A 22,997-nucleotide genomic window follows, 5' to 3' on the forward strand; every position below is an offset into this window, starting at 1 on the left:
GACACCTTTTGATACCTACTTACATTGTAGTAATAAAAATAAGTACAGAAGTTGTTAGCGGTTAGCTTCACTGTTGACCGTCTTCATCCTGTTACCTTAACGTTACCTTATGTTACATTAATTTAATCAACCGACGCTTTTATCGAAAGTGACAGCGCACACAAATTGCAAGAAGGATGCAGATAACGTTAAGTAACGTTGAAGTTTCACCAACTTCAGCAAATATAATATTTTTGAGCTGCTTTAATTTCAGCTAAATGGTCGCATAATCTGATGGGTGACAAGATTTAGTGTAACACCTGGAAACACACGTGAAGGTTAATGTTTATTGCTGAACCAATTAACAGTTAACTTTACTGAAAGACTTTAGCTTGAAAAAGAACATGGGTTTCCTTGTATTTATGGCCTATACAAGTTTTTATTATTATAAACAGATTTACAGTAATGGCTGGATTGTAAATAAAATGTTTACTGTCAAAATCTTTAATCCGACATTGGCACACCTGTCTGGTGCAATCTGCTGAGATTGTGTGAACAATGTCTTTCGTGCAGTATAACAGTTACAATGACATTAAAAAAAGACAAAAACACAACTTGAATTTCTCTGATAAATAAAAAAGTGAATTGGAATAAAATGGAATATATACATTCAACATTTTTAAAGTACCCACAAGTGTCATGGGGGAGATAGGGTCTTCATCTATTACTGAACTATTTACATTTTTACAACTTCTATGCAACCTCTCCTGTCCTTTCCTCTCTGTTCTGTGTAAACTGCCTGCAGTTCTGTCTGATTTTCAGTGAATATTTGTCACATGATTGTTCCTCTCAGCAGAATCAATCATGGCTTCAGTGAGGAGAGCAGAATTTATTGTTTTTAACAGTAGCTAGTTATTCCAAATGGTTTGTATTTGGCAACATTTTACATTAGACTTTTAGAATAAAGTAATTTTCGACAGAAATTAATTTATATAGTATTTTCAAGCTTAAAATTGCTTTAAAGTCATATATACAATCCATTAGTGAAAAACTTACACACGATTCTTACAACCTCAGTCATTGTATTGTTATTCTTGCCTTCCTTCATGCCTGTGTGTCTCTCCTTCTCCTTTCATTCTTTTCGCTCTCTTCACCCATTTCTTTTCTCCAGAGCATCTGTGCTCAACAACTTCAATAATGGCTGACTTTAAGGGACAGGAGGAGCAGAAGCGGGAGGTGGTGCTCACTATAGTCAAAGAAACATTACACAACCCACACTATGTCTCCGTGGAGGAGGAGCGGCTGCCCTACCCCGCCCTGGCACCTGTGGTTTTCCGCTGCTTAAGGCAGACCACAAGACTCCGTGACTGGTGTCTGAAAGTGGCCGGTAGTCCATATCCTTTCTTAATGCTGGAAGTTTAATCTTGTCTGACACTTCTAAGACCAAATATGAGCAAATGTCATATGTGCATTTCTGAGTGTATCTAAAGGCTGTCATATTTGAAAACTTTACAACACTATATACATTTGGCTATAATTAACTACTGATATTTGTTGAATAATTATATGAATGAATGAATATGATCCCATCCTATGTGTTTTGACCTGAACCCCATTTCCTCCACGTGGTTGGATTATGTGTCCGTACTGATGGTCCTGCTGAGCTGTTGGAGTCTGGCCATGTACAAGCCTGGTGTCGAGAAAAGCTTCATACAAGAGGTCAGTGTGAGCCCTGCACTCTTGTAATGAGGCATTGGCTGTTCAAGGGACTTCTTCTTCTTCTTTTAAAAATTGCCAATTTATGCCTTTTATCATAGTCAAAATTGGAAAAACACAACAAAAGTCAGATTTTCCAGTAGTTCTTGAATGAATCAGGAGAAATAGTCCAAAGCTTGAAATAATTATATTTAATAAAATAAATTATTTCTACATCTCATTCAAAATTTTGTTTTTTCTGTTTGCACTAACCATACCCTGAAAAAAATGATTACTATTATATGTTTTATTGACTTATTTTTCATTTATTTATTTTTATATATATATATATATATATATGTATATATATATATAGCTGAATCATAACATTAAGGGGTAATGTATTGTCCATCTGTATAATAATACGTTTGCCACTGATGTTAGCATTAGCGTTGTTGTTTCTACTCAGTGTATAACTTTATATTTTCTTTTTATTGTGTGCCAGATGGCGGATGCGGTTGTGTTTGTGTTCTTCATGGTGGAAATGCTGATGAAGATGGTGGCCCTGGGAGCCTTTGGATATGAAGGGAGTTATCTTCGCAGCATCTGGCACAAGTTGGACTTCTTCATCAACTGTGGAGAGTTAGTATCCCACAGTGTCTTTTGCTCCTTTATCTGCTGATAAACAACAGGAGTACTTTAGGAAAATATCTTTTTTCCTTTTGAAGAGTAATTTCAATGACTTTCTTGACTTGTTTATAAACAGCCTGTTTTCATATTCAGTATCAGAATGTGTATGCTTTTTAGATTTATTTTTTTTAATGAAGGAACAAAATATAAAACTCTCCTCCCCCATTTCTGTCTACAACTGTCTCCTCAGGGTGTTGGACTATTTAATGGAGTCCGTCGGCATGCACCTGAAATTCTGTCAAGTGCTCGGGCCTATGCGACTAATCAGCAGGGTCCCAAGTAAGTGGACATTTCAACATTTAGCAGTATATTGCATTATTTTTCCAAACATACCTACAGTAACTGCCATAGTCATGTTTATATTGTGGATAGTTATATTAGAATAGGATTTCAAGCCTTCACCGAGAATCAGAATATCACTGTGGTAAACCTCCTGAAGCTGTCTGCTTCTCTGTACAGTTGACAAATACCAGTATCAAAGCATGGGCGACGACTTAAATCCAAATATAACAACATGTCCACTATCTGACATTGCCAGAAACAATCTGGATACTTGGAAAAAAAGCTGAATACAATGAAAAAAGATTCTTGAGACAACAACTTCCATGATCCCACACTACCTCACAACATCACAATTCTGTCTTTTGTCATTGTTTGATTAAGAAAGCAATAAAAATTACACATTTTGTGTTTAAATTTAAAATGCGCACATTACTGTATTATATCTTCTGAGAAGCATTTCTTGTGGTCGTCTGTTTAGGTATAAGAGGCGTGATGACTGTCCTCATAGACGCCATGCCGATGCTCGCAAACGTTCTCATCCTCTACATTTTTGTCATCCACGTCTTCGGCGTGGTGGGAATCCAGCTGTGGGCGGGGCAGCTGCGCAACCGCTGCTTCCTGGGGGAGGACATTCCTGGGTAAGGACATGGCTTGGTCTGCTTTTTACTGTATTTGCATATTTATTCCAACTTTGCCAGTGATCAAATAATCTGCCAGTTATTTTCCTGGTTGTTGATTACAGTTTGGTCTCAAAATTGTCAAAGAGAATTACACAAATTGTCAAAAAGGAGTAAAAATAAATAAATAAATCCTATTTTCCAAAGGTGAGTTGCTTGTTTATAAATAAATAAAATTATTTCTAGCACACACAAATTCATTTTTTAAATAAATTACATTAAAATCAATATCATGATAGAGAGAAGAATGATTTTCTGCTTTTAATGTGTAAAAGAATGCTGAGCACAAACACTAAGTAACTCAGTTTTTGAAGATAACAGCATCAAATATTTAGTTATACTACATCCTGTTTTTAGGAAATTAGGTTTTCGTATGTCTTCATATTTCAGTATATATTCTACACTAAATACAGGACTTGCTGCGCTGCAAAAAAGGTGTGTCTAAAAACAAGATAAAAACACTTAATCTGAGGGAAATGATCTTGCTGCATGGAAAGATAATTTCACTTGACAAGATTTCTTAAATTAAGATTGTTAAATCTAGAAATAAGCATGTTGAACACTTAAAATTAGAAATTAACTCTTAAAACAAGATCAATTAAAGCTGCAAGCAGCGATGAACTGGCCAGAGCAGAGTGCACTGCAAATTATGTGTTTCTTATCAAGATAAAAAACAACAACTTTAGATTAAGAAGTGTTAGATAATTAATCTTGTTTTAAGAGTTAATTTCTTATATTAAGCGTTCAACATGCTTATTTCTAGATTTAATAATCTTAATTTAAGAAATCTTGTCAAGTGAAATTATCTGTCCATGCAGCAAGATCATTTCCCTCAGATTTAGTGTTTTTATCTTGTTTGTTGCAGTGTGTATATTGCTTCTTTTTCTCAGCACAGTGCAAAAAGATGCTGTTGTGTGAAATCTAAAAGCTATGTCACGAGATTATATATACATTCCTAAATATATGTGTAGAGAGAGATTATCATATACAGGTAATTATTTATAGTGTGTATAAACTGTCATTCTTTTTTCTATCTAGAATGTACAACGTGTCCTTAAGTCCATTCTTCATGACCAAGTACGGTGAAGAATTCCCATTTATCTGTTCGCCTGACGCCAAGACCGGGATGCGGCACTGCCATGATGTGCCACCTTACAGTGAGAACGGGCAGACCTGCTCGTTGGCTGCTCCCCACCATGCTCCAGCTGACTTATTCCCTACTGTGGCGAACGCCTGTGTGAACTGGAACTTGTACTACAACGTGTGCCGTGCCGGGGAACTCAACCCTCACATGGGAGCCATCAACTTTGACAACATTGCCTACGCCTGGATAACCATATTCCAGGTGAGAAGGGATTTCAGTGATTTTGCAGAATTGCATTTCGATCTATCTATTGCAGTAATGTTTTATTTTCACCGCTCCCTGTCTCTGTTTGTCTGCCTCCAGGTTGTCACACTGGAAGGATGGTCTCCGATCATGTTTCATGTGATGGATGCTTATTCCTTCTGGAGTTTTCTATTTTTCATACTCGTCACGATTGTGAGTAGACACCTTTGTTTTAGTTAACAACTGTAGTATTTATTCCTGTGTCTAGCAATTAAAACCTTATATATTGTTCTTCTTCCATACTTGGTCTGAACTTCTACTCTTTACCTCGAAAACTAGATGGGCTCCTTTATCATGATGAATGTGTGCGCAGTCGTCATCGCCACCCAGTTCTCAGAGCACATGAGGCCGGAGACAGAAGAGCAGAGTGCTGCTGCTGCACTAATCACACGGCTCTGTCGCAAGTTTATTAACTGGCTGCAGAGAAGCTACCGAGATTACAAGAGGTCAGTCACTGTAAAGGCTCTATGTACAACCTGGAAGTCTTTTAAAGTAGCATGCAAGACACTTTGCTGTTTTTGTCATACTGCTGCCCCCTCTTAGTAGATAAGTTGACTAATCGATTGTTTTGGTCGTAGTTGACTGAGATTCCTTAAATTGGTGAGTCATTTTTATGTTTTCTTTCATGATGAATGACTCTGGTAAAAGCAAGATTTATAGTGGTGCTTCTGCATGATTCTTTGTGGAGAAACAGATCTCTCAATTTAGTCAATTAATCAACAAGTCGACAAAATAATATGAGTGTTAGTCATCTGAGGACAGCCAAGCTACTCTGCATTTCAAATTCAATCAGGATGAACTTAGATATAAATGCCCTCATGTTATAGCATTATTAATACTCGTACAGTTTCAGGCAAAGATCGGAAGCATCCAGGAAGAGAAAGTCTTGGAAAAATCCAGGAAAAGAAAAATCTTGGATATGACTTAAATTTATAGTTGCTTGTGGCATTGTGGGCCAATGGTGGCCCATACGTGACATGAAATAATGCATTCATTATATATAAAACACAGTCCTTTTTTAATACTTTCACTCTCAATTGCTTACAACTCGTGGCATCTCACAATTATTGCCGGATTAACGTTTTGTAACCACACACCAAAATGTACTGTTATTCATGTCCTTTTTTTTTTTTTTTTTTACCAACAGACGTAACAGCGTGAGCCCTTATGACAGTGACGACGGCAGGATAGATGCTTCACTGGTGAGACTAGTCAACCACTGTCCACAGCTGTGCAGCAGCAGCAGACATGCTGCCTCACTAACAACAGGTCACTTACTCTCATCTTTCAGATCTGTAGACCATACCTGAGAAGAGTTAAGAAGATTGTCAATAGTAAACTCTTTGACCAAGTGATCATGGTTGCTGTTTTCCTCAGTATTCTCCCCATGGTCATAGAGCATCATAAGCAGGTGAGTAGAAGGGCTGATAGTGGACTGATTGTTGAATCATGAATCATCATCTTTTTTTTGTTTTTTTGATCATTGATCCCCCTCGGAGAGATTAAAAAAATCAACTGTTTATTTGGGGTTACCTTGAGTAAGGAGCAAAGTGTTTTGTCTGCTTACTGTTTGTTGGCTTTTGTGAATTTTTTTGAGCGCAGCCTGTAGTCTAAAGCGCTTTGAGTGGTCGCAAAGCGACTAGAAAAGTGCTATATAAGTGCAGGTGCATTTACCATTTACATGTTAAAGTAATATATCAACTAATTTATTTTTATTTTCCTTCCTCAACTTTTCTTTCTCCCCTCTCTCCCTGTATTTCCTTTCCATCCTCTCTTCCTGCAGCCTAAGAAGTTAACATCCATGTTGCAGATCAGTAACATCATCTTCACCGTTATATTTGTTGTGGAGATGATCTTAAAGCTGCTGGCTCTCAGTTGGAGATACTTTAGGGACCGAAACAACTTATTTGACTTTGTCATCGTTATCATCAGGTAATGTGTCCATTGGCCTCCTGCTTGGTCCTGAAATATGTGCCATCATTGAAATTCACTTTATATCCATATTCCATTGTTTGGAGTTCAACTCTCATTGTCCCAATCCGATCTCAAAGACTCAATATTAGGGCTGATCAATGCATTTTTAACAGAGTGCAAGAATCTGTTGTATCTGTTGTACAGAAAGCAGTGCAGACAACCACTGCAAGTGCAACTAATGTCCCGCAAGTAAAAAAAGAGTAGACTAATTCAATTAGCTGAAAGGACAAAAAAACAAAACAGAATACAGTTCATTTAGCTAACCCAGGCAAAGGCTGCACCACAATGTTACAATGTGCATGCATTTTGCTCTGGTTTGGAATTTATATTTCTTTAAAGAATCATCAAATTACACGATTTATTGGTTCCCCCTATTTCTAGCGATGATTGTGCTTTTTCCACAGAGGTGTGGGACTCAAAATTGCAGTGAAAAACAAGGCCTCAAAATGAGGCCTCAAAATGTGAAGGGAACAAACAACGCCCCTGAAGGTGCTTGCTGGTTTGATGGACTATGCAATGCAAAGCTATTCAATTGTCCTGCATATGCACTAGACTGATTTTAATAATTTTAATGTACTTGAAGTGTGCATATAGCTATATTATCTAGAAAAAAATAAAAGTATTGCATCAGGATGCTTTATCGGCAGTTACTCAGTATTAAATTATTCAGATCGAGGGCAAAACGTCTTGATCGGGACATCTTTAAGACCAAATCATATAGTAAACATGATATAACATTTTTGTTCTACATATAATACAAACATGTTGCAGTTGTCAGACAGAAGTTGCTTAAAGCATATTAAAATATGATTGTTTGTGTTTTTCAGTTTGTGGGAGATAATAGCTAAGTCGGATGGCAGGTTGTCTGTCCTGCGTGCATTTCGCTTGCTGCGGTTTGTGAGACTGCTCCACTTCCTCCCTTACCTGAAGAGACAACTGCTGGTGCTGAAGAGGGCCATCGAAGAGGCTGCCAGTCTCTGCATACTCCTGTTCTTTATCATTTTCATGTTCAGGCACGTATGCACAAGGAGCCTTCCTCTGCATGCATCTGCTTGTAGACCTGTTAAAGTCACAGGAGATGCTGGTCACCTACAAGATGCATGCTTTTCAATGACAGAATTTTCTTGTTTCTCTGCAGTATAATGGGCATGCACCTGTTCGGTGGACATTTGACATTCAAGACACCTCACGGAGACACTATCGTTGACCGAAAAAACTTTGACACTCTGGTCTGGTCGATGGTCACTGTGTTCCAGGTTAGTTTTTGGCTTCCTAATTTGTGGCATCATCGTGCAATTTCTGCCTCAATCTCTGTCTGCGTTTCACTTTTTAATCAAACCTGTCAATCCAGGTTCTGACTCAGGAGGACTGGAATCTGGTGCTGTACAACGCCATGGCTGCCACCTCCCCATGGGCCTCTCTCTACTTTGTTGCGGTCATTGCGGTGGGAAAGCACGTTCTTCTCAACATCCTTGTGGGCATAGTGGTTCAGAGCTTCCATGATCGGGTAAGGACCCCCGTCTTTTTTTTCGTTTTCTCACAAAGCGAGATTTTTTACCCCCCAAAAAAGAGTTTTTATTCAAACACTTACCTGCATACTTAAGCCAAACTCTCCTGTTCCTGTTGTTTCAGGGCCCCACAAGTTCAGAGCAAGACTCCTCTCTGTCTTCCTCTGGGTCTGCCAGCTCCACTCCGGCCAATTCGACCCCTGAGAGCTCTTCAAAGGCAGATGACAATGAGGAAAATGTAAGTGTTTCGACTTGCATTGCTCAAACTGTCCAAATAATTTGTTAAATCTCTATTTCAATGTTGTTCCAGAGCTCTCGCAGAAGATCCGCTGCAGTTAACTCAGCCCCTGAGGAAGACTCTGCACCTTCAGCTACCAATGTGGACAATGTAAGTTCCTAAGAGTGATATTTTAGCAAGTCTGGTTTGGGACTCAACAGAGAGTTAATCCTGGGTGAGAGGATTTTAAAAGGTGTTGAAGAAAGTGACGTGATCAAAGCCACGTTGGTTTCTTTGCCTCTAATCTGAACAACATTTTGCTTCTGTACTGCATCTCTGTAGTGTTTTGGTGGTTCATTTAAAAAGAGACACTACAGGTAAACAGGATGTAAATTTAAATAACTTTTATTTGAATAGAATCGATGTAATATTTTACTTCATAAATATTTTTTGTATTACAAGTTTTTCTGAAATTCTTTGTTTAACGATTAAAATGATGCATTATCTAATGGTAAATCAGTAAATTTAAGAGAAATTTACAGATGCAAGTAAAAAATAAATGTGTATTTAGGAGGTTTTATTTCTTCTACTCATGCAGGCAGACTAGCCCAAAATCTCAGAGTTGACCAGTGCTCGGATAATCTTCGGTTTGTTTGTTCATGTTTTTAATAAAGAGTGACGGCTGATGTGTTACTATTCACACCCGCAGAAATCTTTGAACATGATCCAGAAAGTGCTCCGCTGGTGCAAAGAGCATGAAGACTGTTCATTCTACATGTTGTCTCCCAGGAACAAGTAAGTCTCATAGACACAAACACAGACAAATTCACTGTCAAGTTCTGAAATTAAATTGTTTCATTGTTTCCTTCAAGTCGCTAGGAGGTTGTTCAATAATTTGTTCGTAGCATTTCAATGAACACCATCAGACCTGAACACTAGCAATAACGAGTAGAATCAATCTTTTAATTTTCTGCCATTTTATTATTTATATCATCATCTTTGTGATATAATAAGAAATATGGTGTGGCTGTGAAACAGGTAAAAAATGTCATGATATGTGTTGGTAAAAAGTCCTGTATTTAACTCCATGTAATATGACGTCCAAACAAATCACATCTGATTGAAAACATTTATCTGTGCTTTTCCCTGAGTTCAAAGTAGCCAAGACAAGAACTGGAAAGGAAGAGATTTGTATATTAAAATGTCCAAAAATGTTTCTTGCATAATTGTGTATGCCAAAAGATCAATGAACAATGAATACAGGGACACTTGATTTTTCTGCTTCTTTCATTTTTTTGTTTAACCCTTTATCAGGCAAAGAACTATATTGGGTAACTTCAGGTAATATTTCGAGAAAAAAAGTTGCAAACTTACTAGATTAAAGTGGCAAATCTACAAGAAAAAAGTTGCAGATTTACGAGAAAAAAATGGGAAAAAAGCAACTTTTTTCTCCCAGATTCACCACTTTAACCCTTAATAGGGCACTCATCGAAATACTTGCAAATTCCAAATTTCAACCCTAGAGAATATTGGAGAATATTACATACTGCCAGAATGTGTAAAAAAAACAAACATACGAAAATAATATTTTGAGAAAAAAGTTTACGAGATGAAAGTGGCAAATCTACGAGAAAAAGATTTATGAGATTTAAAGCGGTGAATCTGGGAGAAAAAAGTAGCTTTTTCCCCACTTTTTTCTCATAAATCTGCGACTTTTTTTTGCACAGATTTGCCACTTTAAATCTCTTAAATCTGCGACTTTTTTTCTTGTAGATTTGCCACTTTAACCTAGTAAATTTGCAACTTTTTTCTCGAAATATTAACTGAAGGTACCAAATATAGTTTTTGCCTGATAAAGGGTTAACTGTCTCTTTAATATTAAAGTGTGATTGTTTGTGTTCAGGTTCCGCATCTTTTGCCAACGTTTGATCTCTCACAAGATGTTCGACCACATGATTCTGCTCTTCATCGTCCTGAGCTGCATCACCATCGCTATGGAGAGGCCTGGAATAGACCCGAGGAGCACGGTGAGACACAGACAGTCACTGTTAACCCTGGAGAGGGTTAACTATTCATGAAGCAAATAATGAGTGTGATTATATGTAATACAACATACAGGCAGGTTAGAAATGAATCACTCTACCCTTTAGGAGCGATGGATCCTGAATGTGTCCCTTTACGTATTCTCTGCTGTCTTCCTGGTCGAGATGCTTTTTAAGGTAAATATCAGTTTTGTTTTTGAAAAAAAAAAAAAAAATATATATATATATATATATATTTTTTTTGTATAACATTGTATTAACTAATGAGTTTTGAATTGACGTGTTGTTGCTGTAACACCAGGTTCTCGCTCTCGGCTTGCTGTTTGGGAAGGACAGCTACTGCAGCTCCTCCTGGAACGTCGTGGACGGTTTGTTGGTGATCTTGTCTTTAGTCCACATCTTTGTGTCTTTGGCCAGTTCAGGCAAAAATAACATGCTGGGCATCCTCAAAGTGTTGCGCCTGCTACGCACACTTCGCCCTCTGAGGTAAATCATTGTGTCTGTTTTCTGTTTGTGTTGGTTATAATATATATATAACTGTACATTATGTGCATGCACTGTTTTTGTCTGAGTACCTTCTTTCTGATTTCAGTCAGTGTGTGTCTGTGTGTACATGTGTTTCTTTATGTTTGTGTGTTCCAGGGTGATCAAACGAGCCCCAAAACTGAAGCTCGCTGTGGAAGCTCTGATCGCCTCGGTTAAACCCATCGGGAACATCGTATTTATTTCCTGTGTCTTCTTCATTTTCTACGGCATTCTTGGGGTGCAGGTACTGTAGGAATGCGTGCGCGCACGCGCACACACACACACACACACACACACACAGGGATTCCATCTTGAAAAAGGATTTTCTTCTCCATTTAGAGCAATGGAGTGAAAATAAAGTCCAGCGTCGACACCCCACAGACCCTGTGGTGTTTAAGCAAGTCACATAGCTTTGTTTCCTGAGGCCAGTGTGTTTCTATTATGCTACAAACAACGGCAGAGTGAAGAGGTGTTGAGCATCTATCCTGTGATGAGTGCTGTGTGTTTAGCCTTTGAAAATGCAATCCTTACTGTCACTGGTCCCAAGTCATCCAATCATAGCGGAGGAGGGGCTGGACAGATACCACAAACAACAAAGAATGGATGCAAAATTAATGCTGCTGGTCCCTTAGCTTTCCAGGTCTATGTGGGGTCTCATTAACCCACAAAGTCTCACCTTAAGTCTCCCCTAAATCCAGAGCATGGGCCAGTAGCAAGTAGTCCAAGTTGTGCCAAAATTTTTCTTTCTGCCGATATTCTTCTTACGTATATACATATCAACAACCAGATGCCACCAAAGCATCTCAGCTGAAAAAAATGCTGTACCTACAAAGCACTCTCAAGCACTCCCAGCTCGGTTAAAGTAAAACTAGTTAAAAGAAAACAAGTACAATCCAGCTATGACAATGAACATGACCTGTGGCCATCACTAATAGTAAACAGCTCTTTGGATGACGTATTGCTCTTTATTTTCTTTGGCACTGTTGGCGACAGCTATGATTGAGATGATGTGATGAGGACAAATGGTGACACTCTGTCTTTGTCTCACATAAATTCTGCAGCTGTTCAAAGGGAAGTTCTACTACTGTGTGGGTCCGGATACGAGAAACATCACCAACAGGATGGAGTGCCTGTCGGCCAACTATCGCTGGGTACGGAAGACGTACAACTTTGACAACCTGCCTCAGGTACACACCATCACACTGAGAGAACAAAGTTCCATATTGAGCTGATTGTAAAGAATGTGTATACATAATATTATGATCTGGAAAATTGCTGTGTTGACTGAACAGCTGTTTCTGTATTTTTCCTTCAGGCTCTGATGTCCTTGTTCGTGATGTACTCTCAGGACGGCTGGGTGAACCTCATGTATGACGGGCTGGATGCTGTGGGAGTCGACAAACAGGTGTGTTTGCTGACAGTATGCCTGATCTGTGGTCATACACTGTTATCTACATGTGAAGGGAGGACAGATATATTAACCGCGCAGGTTGTTCAATGTTTTGTCCTGTACTTTTGTAATTTCTTATACACATGAAAATAAAATCCGTTGTCTGTTTTCTTCTCCTCCCAGCCTGTGAGGAACCACAACCAGTGGATGCTCATCTTTTTCATCACCTTCATGATCATGAGCTTCTTTCTCCTCGACATGTTTATCGGCGTGATGGTGGAGACCTTCCATCAGTGTCAGCAGGAGCAAAAAAAAGGAGATGAGGAAGCATTGCAAGGCCAGTGCATGGGTAAGGAGGACGGAGGGGCTTGTCGATGATCTAGTTTTCTGAGCAGAAACAGCAGAGCGACAGTGACTGATCACAGAGGTGGAAATAAAATGAGCCCTATCTTGACAAAATTAAAACTCTTCAGTACAAATGATCAGATAATATATTTGGAATATATATAACAATGTGAGTGTGGCCATTCTGCATCTAGAGTACTTTCACCTTTGACACTTTAAGTACATTTTGATGCTGATACTTTTGTACTTTTAATTAATTAAGTTTTGAATGCAGGACTTTTACTTGTAGTGGAGTAATTTCACAGTGGTATTAGTAGTTTTATTTAAGTAAGGGATCTGAATACTTCTTTGACCACTGCACAATACACAGTATGTCAAATGCAGTATGCCAAAAACACCAAGATGTCCTACTGCATCAGGTCACATTCTGCAGCATGTAAGCCAGCGGGCTCTTTTGACCCACAATCCTCTGCACAGCATGTCTATAAAGTCCCAATTTGTATTCATACTGCATGCAACCAAAGGTTAAAAAACATATTTTATTTGGAGCGCAGCCATCGTCAGTTGTTGCTTTAAAATGATAGAAAAAGTGTGATCTAAATGATTTGAGTGTTTGTTACAAACGTGTCTCTCTTTTCTGTCTGTGTACACCTGAATATGTGTGTGTGTGTGTGTAGACACGTGTGTGGCAGTGCCTGAACAGCGGCCGTATTACGCGGACTACTGCCCCGTGCGTCGCTCTATCCACACTCTGAGCACCAGCAACTTCCTGGACCTCTTCATGGCGTTTATAATTTTCATCAGTGTCTTGATGATGGCTTTCGAACATTATAATCAACCTCCGGTAAATGCACACACACACACACACACACACACACACACACTTTGTCCACAGCTCAGAACTGCCACAAAAACAACTTTGAATTGACTCTCTGAGGGGTTAGAAATAAACCTGTGTGTGTGTGTGTGTCTGTGTCTGTGTCTTTATGTGTGTATGTGTGTGTGTTCAGTATATAGACAAGCTGACCGAGTATTCATACTACGTGTTCACCGCCATCCTGATTGTCGAAGTCCTGCTGAAGCTCGTAGCATTTGGCGTACGGAGGTTCATGCAAATCAGGTAACAGACGAGAATGACGGACAATTGAATTTCCTCTTTTGCTGTTGTGTGTGAGGTGTTGTCAGTATCTGAAGTGTTGCATGATGTTGATGTGTGTGTGTGTGTTTAGCTGGAATCTGCTGGATGTCGCCGTTGTCTTGATTTCCATCATCTGCGCCATTTTCAATAAGACGAACATGAAACACCGATTCCCCATAAATCCCAGCATCCTGAGAGTCCTGAGAGTACTCAGACTGGCACAAGGTAAACAAACAAATCTTATTGGTATTAAAGTTATCTTCCTGTGTGTGTGTGTGTGTGTGTGTGTGTGTGTGTGTATATACATGTACAGCTGTAAGTTATTCATGACGACTCGTGTTTCTCTCTTCAGTGCTGAAAGCCAAAAAGATACGCGTTCTGCTGGAAACCATCATCAAGACGCTGTCACAGGTAAACACTGTATATTGTTTTATGTGCATTGTTCATTATAAATGATTTTGTTTTGTGCAGGGATAAACATGCTCCTGCTGCATTTGTGCTCGAGCTGTTAATATTTGAATGTCTGAGCCCTTTACAGTGTGCAGAAAGTGAAACTGAAGTATCTCTGTTTGCAAATATTTGAAATTCTGCACAAACCTTTTTATTGCCTTTTTATTATTACATTTTCATACTAATAAAATTTTTGTTTTTGTTTTTGTTTTTTCACTTATTTATTTGAAATTTTCTTCCCTATAATTCATGAATATGTAGAAATATGGAGTTATGTATTCATTGGATAGCCCTGACTATTCAAGCGTATATACTGTATGGACATCATTACAATAATTGACTCTAATTCTTTCCTTCTTTTTTTCTTTCTCTTTCTTCTTTTTCCAACCTTATTATTTTTCTATTAACTTATTAATCTAATTGTTTATTCTAAGTTTATAACTATTAGTTACTCACTATAAAACATAGATATTTCAGGAATACTACAAGTATGACGAACATGATATGTTAACAAGTGTAATTATCTTTTAACTCTCTTTTATTTTTAATTTTTAAAAACAACTTTACAGCAGTATGAATAGATCTCTGCTCATTAAGACCCCAATCAAATCATGAGGAGCAGTTTTGCAGCTTCATAACGGTTCTTAGTCTAACCTTTGTTTTGGTATCTGTACCCTTTGATTTTAATGAATAACATAAAATATGGACAGGCGGCAGCTCTTGCTGTGGTTCTGATTGAGGGTGAGAGGCTGTGAAGAAAATGCTCAATGACATCGCTGTTTTAACAGGATTCAAAGTATTTACCTTGTAGCATTTTTTGTTGTGTGGAGGATGTAACGTGGTGCATTTTCTATTCCAGGTCGGAAATATTTGTCTGCTGTTTGCGTTCTTCTTTTTCATCTACGCCGCGCTGGGAGTGGAACTCTTTGGCAAATTAGGTCAGTCACACATACACTACCATTTACAGTATGTAAATTGGGTGGCCAAATTATTAGAAACACCTCTTAATACAATGCAATCCAGTTCAAAACTACTGCAAACTACAACCTCTAGAATGGAGATGTAGTTAATTAATAACTGACAGTGCCAATCATAACTGAACATTATTATTGTTATGGTAAAAGCATAATTTATGGATGGAGATGTTGTATTACATTGTATTGGTGTAACAAAGTGGCGGGTGGATGTATATGTACATATAGGATAAATAAACTGTGTGGACTTTAGTTTTAGTTGCTGACTGAAAAACATACCTGCAGGGTTTTATTGGTGTAAACCAGAAATATCCACAGTGCACAACAATCAGTTGTCTGTGTGTCTGTGTTAATCAGAATGCACCGAAGACTACCCGTGCCTGGGATTACATCGACACGCCAACTTTAAACACTTTGGGATGGCCCTGCTCACGCTCTACCAAGTGTGCACCGGAGACAACTGGAGCGTCATCATGAAAGTATGCACACACTCACACTGCAAACACACACACACTCTACACATATATAAACCCTGAATTGGTGCCCAAAATCACTAAACAAAATGCTATATTTAAAAGGTGTGAGATGTGCAATTTTCTTGTGGAATATATGAAATATTTCTCCACTCTGGTGCATTATTTTCTCATAATAATGTGCAATATATGCATTTCAACCATGTGCAATAAGGCTCTTTACATCCTGTTTATATCCCCCACATCATGTCTATATCATAATTTTTATTATCAATATATTTTATTTTAATTTTTCCCCATAAAACATTTGCAAAGGGGATTTAATTTTTTTTAATTTCTTTCCTCTTTGCTCTTTCAAGTTTCTAATAACTAGAATTAACAGTTAAGATTTCTAAATACTGTGAAACTTACTTCTGAGTCTTTCTCTGCGCTTCTCGAGGACACGTTGAGGGAGTGCCGCCCCGGCGACCACGGCTGTCTGAGCTACCTCTCCTGGGTCTCTCCGGTCTGCTTCTTCAGCTTCGTGGTCATGGCCCAGTTTGTGCTGGTGAACCTGGTGGTGGCAGTGATCATGCAGGCTCTGGAGGACAGCACTGAGGTACAGTTACTACAAATGCATAGTTCAAACTTCCTAATATTTCCTTAATTTATCAGGTTTTCTGAAAAGACCTTTGTAAAAATTAATTTTACTTAAATTATACAAACAATTCCACTTACCGTGGAGCATGCACGTCAGCTTGAAAAAGCTTAACAATGTATACTCAAACACATATATTCAACATATACAAAGAATACAGTTTACAATAATAAATGAATAATTCATTAATATTTCTTCAAAAAAGACTGAAAAAAATTTCTTTAAAAAAACTCTTTACTACCTCTTTGTAAATAAAATAGAATTGAAATTAAAATTTTATGTTCCAGGAAAACCAACAACCTGCTAACTTGTGTCTCCCCCGAGAGGAAGAAGACGTGCCGGGCAGTGAGTGAGTCCCACTAAATCCAGGAGACGGAGACAGATCCAGATCCAGATCCAGCCAGGCTGACCCAGAGGGACCGCTAGACCGCTCCTAGACACAGACAAAGCTGTTGTACCAAGTGCACCGCTCTTTTATAGAAGACAGTTGTTGTCCATATTTTCCATATTATTATTCTTGAAATCTGCACATTTGTTTATAAAGTGAGATATACGATTACAGATTTACAGTTTTAGATGTTATTTTGTTCAAAATTCAAAATTCCATCATTATAGTACTAGAGAGGCTGAAAATCTTCATCTCCCTCTGCATAAATCTTCCCGCAGTCAGTTTTTTATTAAATATGGTGGAGTTGGAATGCAAACATTAATTCACTAGACTCTTCTGTCTCATTGTTTGTGGACAAAAAGAGACTATGAAATGCTCTGCTGTCAAAAGCAATTAGTTCAAACTAAAAGTGTTCTTGTTTACATCAGGCATGATGACATTCAGGCAGACTCTTTGCTATTTGCTACTTAATTTTAACCCCACATATACTTCCTACACTTAGATTGTTTTGTAAAAGATATAAACATGTATTTGATTGTTTTGTATTTTGTTTTTCGGATTTTTATTATTTTTGTATTGTTGTGATTATTTTTGTTGGATTTTTCTTATTCTAATGTTTTTTGGGTGTGCCTTTCATATAAGCCTTTGCAGGTTTCTGCTGCACCCACACTGTGTTTTATATTCTTTATTTCACATATAAACAATATAAAACACATAGTGTGGGTGATCAGATGATTTGCTAACACTACATTTTATAGTGACGTTTGTGTTGTTTATATTTGTACATTTGTTTTCACGACACGTCTTTTTATGGCTATTGTTTTTATTTTAACTTAATGGATTTAAAAGATCTCATTGATTAAAGATGTAATTATTATTTATGTTTTAGGCATGAAAGATGTGTAAATAAGATTGTAAATATTTGATTCAACTTTTTCTTAAGAGAATGATTTTCATCTGTAATGAATAAATGTGAAGTATAATTTTCATTTTTCTCCTTTTCTGTCCAATTTTGCTGTTCAATAAAAATAACACATTTGTTTGGCAATAATTTGAATGTAACAGATGCTTTTTAATGCAAAAATGACATTAGTACACACACACACACGCACACACACACACACACACACACACATTTAAAATATGCTTATAATCAAACTTACATAGTAACTTTGTCACTATCTTCATAAAAAAAGAAATATCGAACTTGGTCTATGTGACTTCTGCTGGGTTTTAAGTGCAGGATATATCATCAAACTAATATCTTTTTATATTTCTAGAAGCAATAAATCAAATTCAAAATCAAGCTTAGCTAGATTTTGACTAGAAACAACACGTTCAGTGGTGGACGTCACTTTGTGGCTCATTATGTCTTTCTTTGTGGTTGTATGAGTGTAAATGTGTGTGTGTTTTCTCACTCATAGAGTTGCTCCGCGGCACCAACGACAGTGAAGAGTCTCGGCCCCACCTTCAGCTGAAAGAGCTCCTCCCCTTCCTGCCCTAAAATAACCAACAGTGACGTCTCCTCTGACCACCGGTGACCCAGACGCAGACGCATCAGCACACTCAGCTCATCTGGAAAACTGTCATGTAAATGTTAGCACATTCACAAATAAATGTACAGAAGACTCTCTCTCTCTCTCTCTCTCTCTCTCTCTCTCTCACACACACACACGCGCGCATTTTGTTCACTGGACATGGACGAGAGTACAGGATAGTATGGATGTTAAACACACGCTCATGTTGTCACAGAGAGACTGAAGACTTTCCTCACAGTGAGCCGCTTCACGTGTGAACGTAAACTGTATCACAAAGCTGAGAGATTCAGCCGGCATTAGTACCCTGTGTGTGTAAACAGTCAAGGTCAAGTTTAACACCAAAGCCTGCAGCTAAATCCTTCCAACCTACACATCATGGAAAGAAAAACCATCCTCGATAAACAGGTTTACTGCAGTCACATGTGACCTTGTCAGCTCTCTGAGAATGAGAAATCATCATTTATAGTACAAACTAAACTAGAAGGGTTTGTCGGCAAAAGTAGATATCTCCTTTTTAATTTATTTTCATAAATCACATTTGTGTGTGTGTCTGTGCAAACCAGGCAATATCAGTCAAACTTGGGTTTTCTTTTTATCACATGCTAAAAGATATATCAATCAAACCATTATCGGTTAATTGATTTTAAAAATGCCTCATATCTGTCTCTGCAAATTCCCTGTGATTTGCAACACATTTAATTAATTTAAATTATGAATACATTATGAGCCAATGTACAATGAATAACAATCTTGGACAAAGTGAACATCATGCTGTATTGAAGAAGACTTAAACTATAGATTAAGACCATAAACACATGAGGAAAACGTGGAAGAAGTAGGGTCATTTTCCTATAGACTTCTATACAATCTGACTTTTTCTTCAACCAGTGGAGTCGCCCCCTGCTGGCCACTAGACAGAATGCAGGTTTAAGTCACTTCTGCATTTGCTTAACTTTTCAGGCCTGAATGCTGCGTCCATTTCTTTTAAACAGTCTATGGCTCCCACCTATCTGACCAATGCATGGTGAATAACAGTACTGACATATTGTCTTTGTTTGAAATACATGTTGATAGAAAATTCTTTGAAAATCTCATCTCATAGCTGAGAAGTCGTGTAGCTGTTATGACTGGTAAGGTAAGGTTATGAGTCTGAAAGTAAGGTAATATTGGTATATTAATAAAGTATAGAACCGATATATTGGCTAAGAAAAGAAAAAAATGATCAACATATCCATGGTTACATTCAGAATGATTTAAAGGTAGTAACATCAGTCAGTACAGAAAAAGACAAGTGATCTCTCTTTAATGGTCCTTTGCACAGATATGTAAACACTTCTTTTGTTAAAGTCATAGACAGGCATCATGATTCAAATGAAATATAAACGGTGCAATAAATTAAACATGAATTTATTTTGTACAGTTTATACTACATATTTACCAGAAAGCTTCTCTATAGCTATGAAATCCTGGCGTGACAGGGAAGTCTTTGTGCGAGCTTCCCCAGGCACAGATTAGGTTGTTCTGTACAGAGACGGACATCGAGGTTAAGTCCTAGGCTGCATTGTACATGTTAAGCACGGTCCTATAAACCTATAACCTAACCTGTTTACTGTATGAATGGAGCCTCGACTATAGTCGGCACACTTCAAAGGAGGTTTCTCTGCTAAAATACATCTTTTTCAGTCCAGGACTTTCTGTTTGGGGAGTGTGACCTCTTCTGGCCTGTGGATCCTCCTTCCAGGTAAGTCCTGTGTTCACATTTCAGAAACATGTCAAACTCAACATATTACATTAACAAAACAGCACATGATATAAATATACATCTTATTTAAGGGGAACAACAAATGGTTGAAAGTTGGTATGTTCAAAGATACCGACAGTGGGTGCTGGGACTGCAAAAAGCTTTTTCTTCTTTACTCTGTGGGAGAAGTGGTTTTAAGTCCCATTTAATATCATGGATACATTAAAATAAGAACAATCAGGCAGCTCTTAGACATCCCTCTCAGCACCACGATCATGCATGTGGAACTTACTATAACTGTGGAGCACAGGAATTACTGTAATGCTTGTTTCTCGTGACCAAAACAGACTCCCATGTGGCGGAAACAATGTGGCAGTTAACATACAAACAAACCCTACTGTGCCTGTGATTCCTCTTTTTCTGTAAAAGCATCCATCTTGTATTACATGTAAAAAGGACATTTATTTCTCATCATCGCACGAAAGAAGGCCTGAAGAAGACACGTCCCTGGATCTATGTACCGAAAGAAAATGGCTTTAGTCACCTCTCTGATGCGGCATCGGCAGCACAGAAACATGAAGAATATACATCCGTTTGTCTTCATGCAGGCTGTCTGTCCTGCAGATGGTTGTCCCTCAAGCTAAAGCCGTTATAGTCCACGGACAGCATAGATGCAGACCACTGGAACTGTGTGAGACCTCCACTGGTCCAGTCCTTGTTCATATCATGCTGACTGACCTGTAGGAGACACTTGTAGTCCTTCTGATTTTCACGTCTTCATTTGAGGTCCAATGATGAACATTTTCCAGAAGGTGGTATATTACAAATTCAATGGTCCTGCATTCTGAGACACAAGTTCTCTTAATTTGTAGTCCCAAAATCCTTAGAATCAAATAAACTTGCACTGTGCTCCTCCAGTTGAAGTTACAACATTATTGTTTTCACATAAATAAACATTACTAGAAGTTTTGCTCAATTAAAGGTCTGGAACATGATTCCCAGTATTGACTATCTATAGATTTGTGACTGTATAATGCCCATGAACCATGTGGATACTCTTGTTGTAAACAGGGACTGTGTTGAATGGCTGGTTGCCAGTTATCTGACTGAATCAACCCCTGTTTCATTGCTACTCTTGCACAGCTATGCACAGTCAAGACTGACAGCAACCCTCTCAAACGACCTGAACATCAGAACCAAAAGCTAAAATACATTCATCGTATTACATTTTTACACGCTACCTCTATGTTCACCTACACAAAACGCACTTACATCAGTTTCTTGGATTCAAAAAGAGGTTTTTAGACACCTTGGATCGACGCCTCACCATATTTTGTTCAAATAACACAATCAAAACACTAACTTGTGTGGGAAGGCTTGGCAATGCTTGGGCTTGCCTCCAGTGATCTACTTATAGCACAGCCAGTCTCTGCTGTTCTCTTGATTTGGCAACTTTTCTCTATTAAGAGCACACACACGCAAAAACACACACACATGTCCACGCACACATCCTCCCTCCAGCTACGACAAACACGCACACAAGAACACAGACACCCAGGTATCCAGATAAATAGCAGTCCTGCCTGTTATGCTACTGGTGCTGAGAATAGAAGTTCTCAGAGCCACAGAGGAGCTAAAGCCTTGTGGTCCCATGTGGAGATTTTCCGAGGTGCCCCGTTGCATCCTCTTCTTCTGTGGTCTTTAGCAGCGGTCGTCCTCATCCGTGTCACTAAGCAGCTCGCTGGCTCCAGCTGGACTCCCTTGGCCCAAGTGCTTCCGGAAATGCCCGTTAGGAACCTGCCAGGAGTGTCTGAGCTGAGGAGCTGAGCTTATGGCGTTGGCCCGTCCCAGGCTGGTGGCCATGGCAGTCTCAAAAGTCAGCGTTTCCTGCTTATCGCCTGCCACTCCACTGCTGACGTCCTCGTGGAATGGGAGGTAGGGCTCTGAGATGTAGCGGTGAGGGGATGGGTTGCTTGGTCCGGAAACTTGAGCTCCAGACGACCCCTGACCTGCAGTTAGGGGGCCGCCCTCCTTGTCGGGCCTCCATGAGGGCTCCGTAGAGCCAGCAGCGTCATCTTGAGGCTGGGCCGGTCCCTCAGAGGCTGCTGGTGTGGGAGTGGTTTGGGCTTGGCAGACCAAAGGGGAATAGGAGATGTACGGCCGTGGGCGAGAGGGGGTCTGTGGCAGCTGTCGCCGATTTCGAGGAGTACCAGAATCTGACGCTGAATGGGCAGGGCTGTCTGACGTGTTCGCCTGCAAACAACAAAAACACAACAGTGAGCAAAGTACCATTATAGACTCATTCTGCTGCAGTTTGGGCTGTAAAATGAACATCATGTTGCTCTGAAGAAGACTTGAAACTAGTGACAAATGAACTCATTAGGAAAATGTTTACTGACATAATAAATCAAGTGAGAAGAGGGATCATTTTCTTATAGACTTCTATAAAATCTGACTTGTTTTTTTGACCAGTGGAGTCGCCCCCTGCTGGCCACTAGACAGAATGCAGGTTTGAGGCACTTTCGCATTAGCTTCACTTTTCAGGCCCGGATGCTATGTCCACTTCTTTCTAGTAGTCAATAGCTGTTTTTCCATTAAAGTCAAAGCGAATTTTGAAGCAAAATATAAAAATGTTGCATTACAGAAAATACACATTAGGGACATTTCCATCAACTGGTTTAAAGTGAATAAACAAAGCTGCAAAACCTACTTTCGTCAGAAGATGGTAGTTTAATGTATTGCTGTAGGCTAATCTGTCAGTTAACAGTAGAGGAAACTGAGATGGTGCAAGAGAGAAAAAAAACAATAAAAAAGAGGCTGCTAATTAGACAAATTTGGCCACCCACACGAGAAAGCAGGAGAATGAGAGGAATTGGATACAATTGGGCAACTTATAATTATTCTTTCATGTCAGCTCGTCTTGACTGGCAGAGCAGAAAGAGCTGAT

At 38.8% G+C, this 22,997-nt stretch overlaps 2 protein-coding genes across 2 annotated transcripts in view; one reads left to right on the forward strand and one right to left on the reverse strand.

The window, feature by feature from the left end:
- The first annotated feature begins 1,572 nt into the window (after window positions 1-1,572).
- Window positions 1,573-16,783, forward strand: LOC131977734 (voltage-dependent T-type calcium channel subunit alpha-1H-like). Its single transcript, XM_059341161.1, has 31 exons — window positions 1,573-1,698; window positions 2,180-2,316; window positions 2,555-2,643; window positions 3,125-3,284; window positions 4,362-4,668; window positions 4,771-4,863; window positions 4,990-5,156; window positions 5,858-5,912; window positions 6,002-6,121; window positions 6,494-6,642; window positions 7,512-7,697; window positions 7,823-7,940; window positions 8,036-8,191; window positions 8,317-8,430; window positions 8,503-8,580; window positions 9,119-9,204; window positions 10,313-10,436; window positions 10,560-10,628; window positions 10,753-10,937; window positions 11,094-11,220; window positions 12,038-12,163; window positions 12,292-12,381; window positions 12,550-12,715; window positions 13,389-13,555; window positions 13,722-13,831; window positions 13,941-14,074; window positions 14,202-14,260; window positions 15,159-15,237; window positions 15,631-15,752; window positions 16,186-16,344; window positions 16,671-16,783. The coding sequence occupies exons 1-31, from the start codon at window positions 1,573-1,575 to the stop codon at window positions 16,734-16,736; spliced, it is 3,924 nt and encodes a 1,307-aa protein (XP_059197144.1). The 3' UTR covers window positions 16,737-16,783.
- A 2,917-nt stretch (window positions 16,784-19,700) lies between these two features.
- LOC131977188 (voltage-dependent R-type calcium channel subunit alpha-1E) overlaps window positions 19,701-22,997 on the reverse strand; it is an 80,861-nt gene continuing 77,564 nt past the window's right edge. Inside the window, exon 46 of the mRNA XM_059340388.1 lies at window positions 19,701-22,303. Coding sequence (XP_059196371.1) covers window positions 21,752-22,303 — 552 coding nt within the window. The 3' untranslated portion in view covers window positions 19,701-21,751. The remainder of the gene's footprint in view (window positions 22,304-22,997) is intronic.

Source organism: Centropristis striata, chromosome 9 (genome assembly GCF_030273125.1).
Source record: "Centropristis striata isolate RG_2023a ecotype Rhode Island chromosome 9, C.striata_1.0, whole genome shotgun sequence".
Lineage (NCBI taxonomy): Eukaryota > Metazoa > Chordata > Actinopteri > Perciformes > Serranidae > Centropristis > Centropristis striata.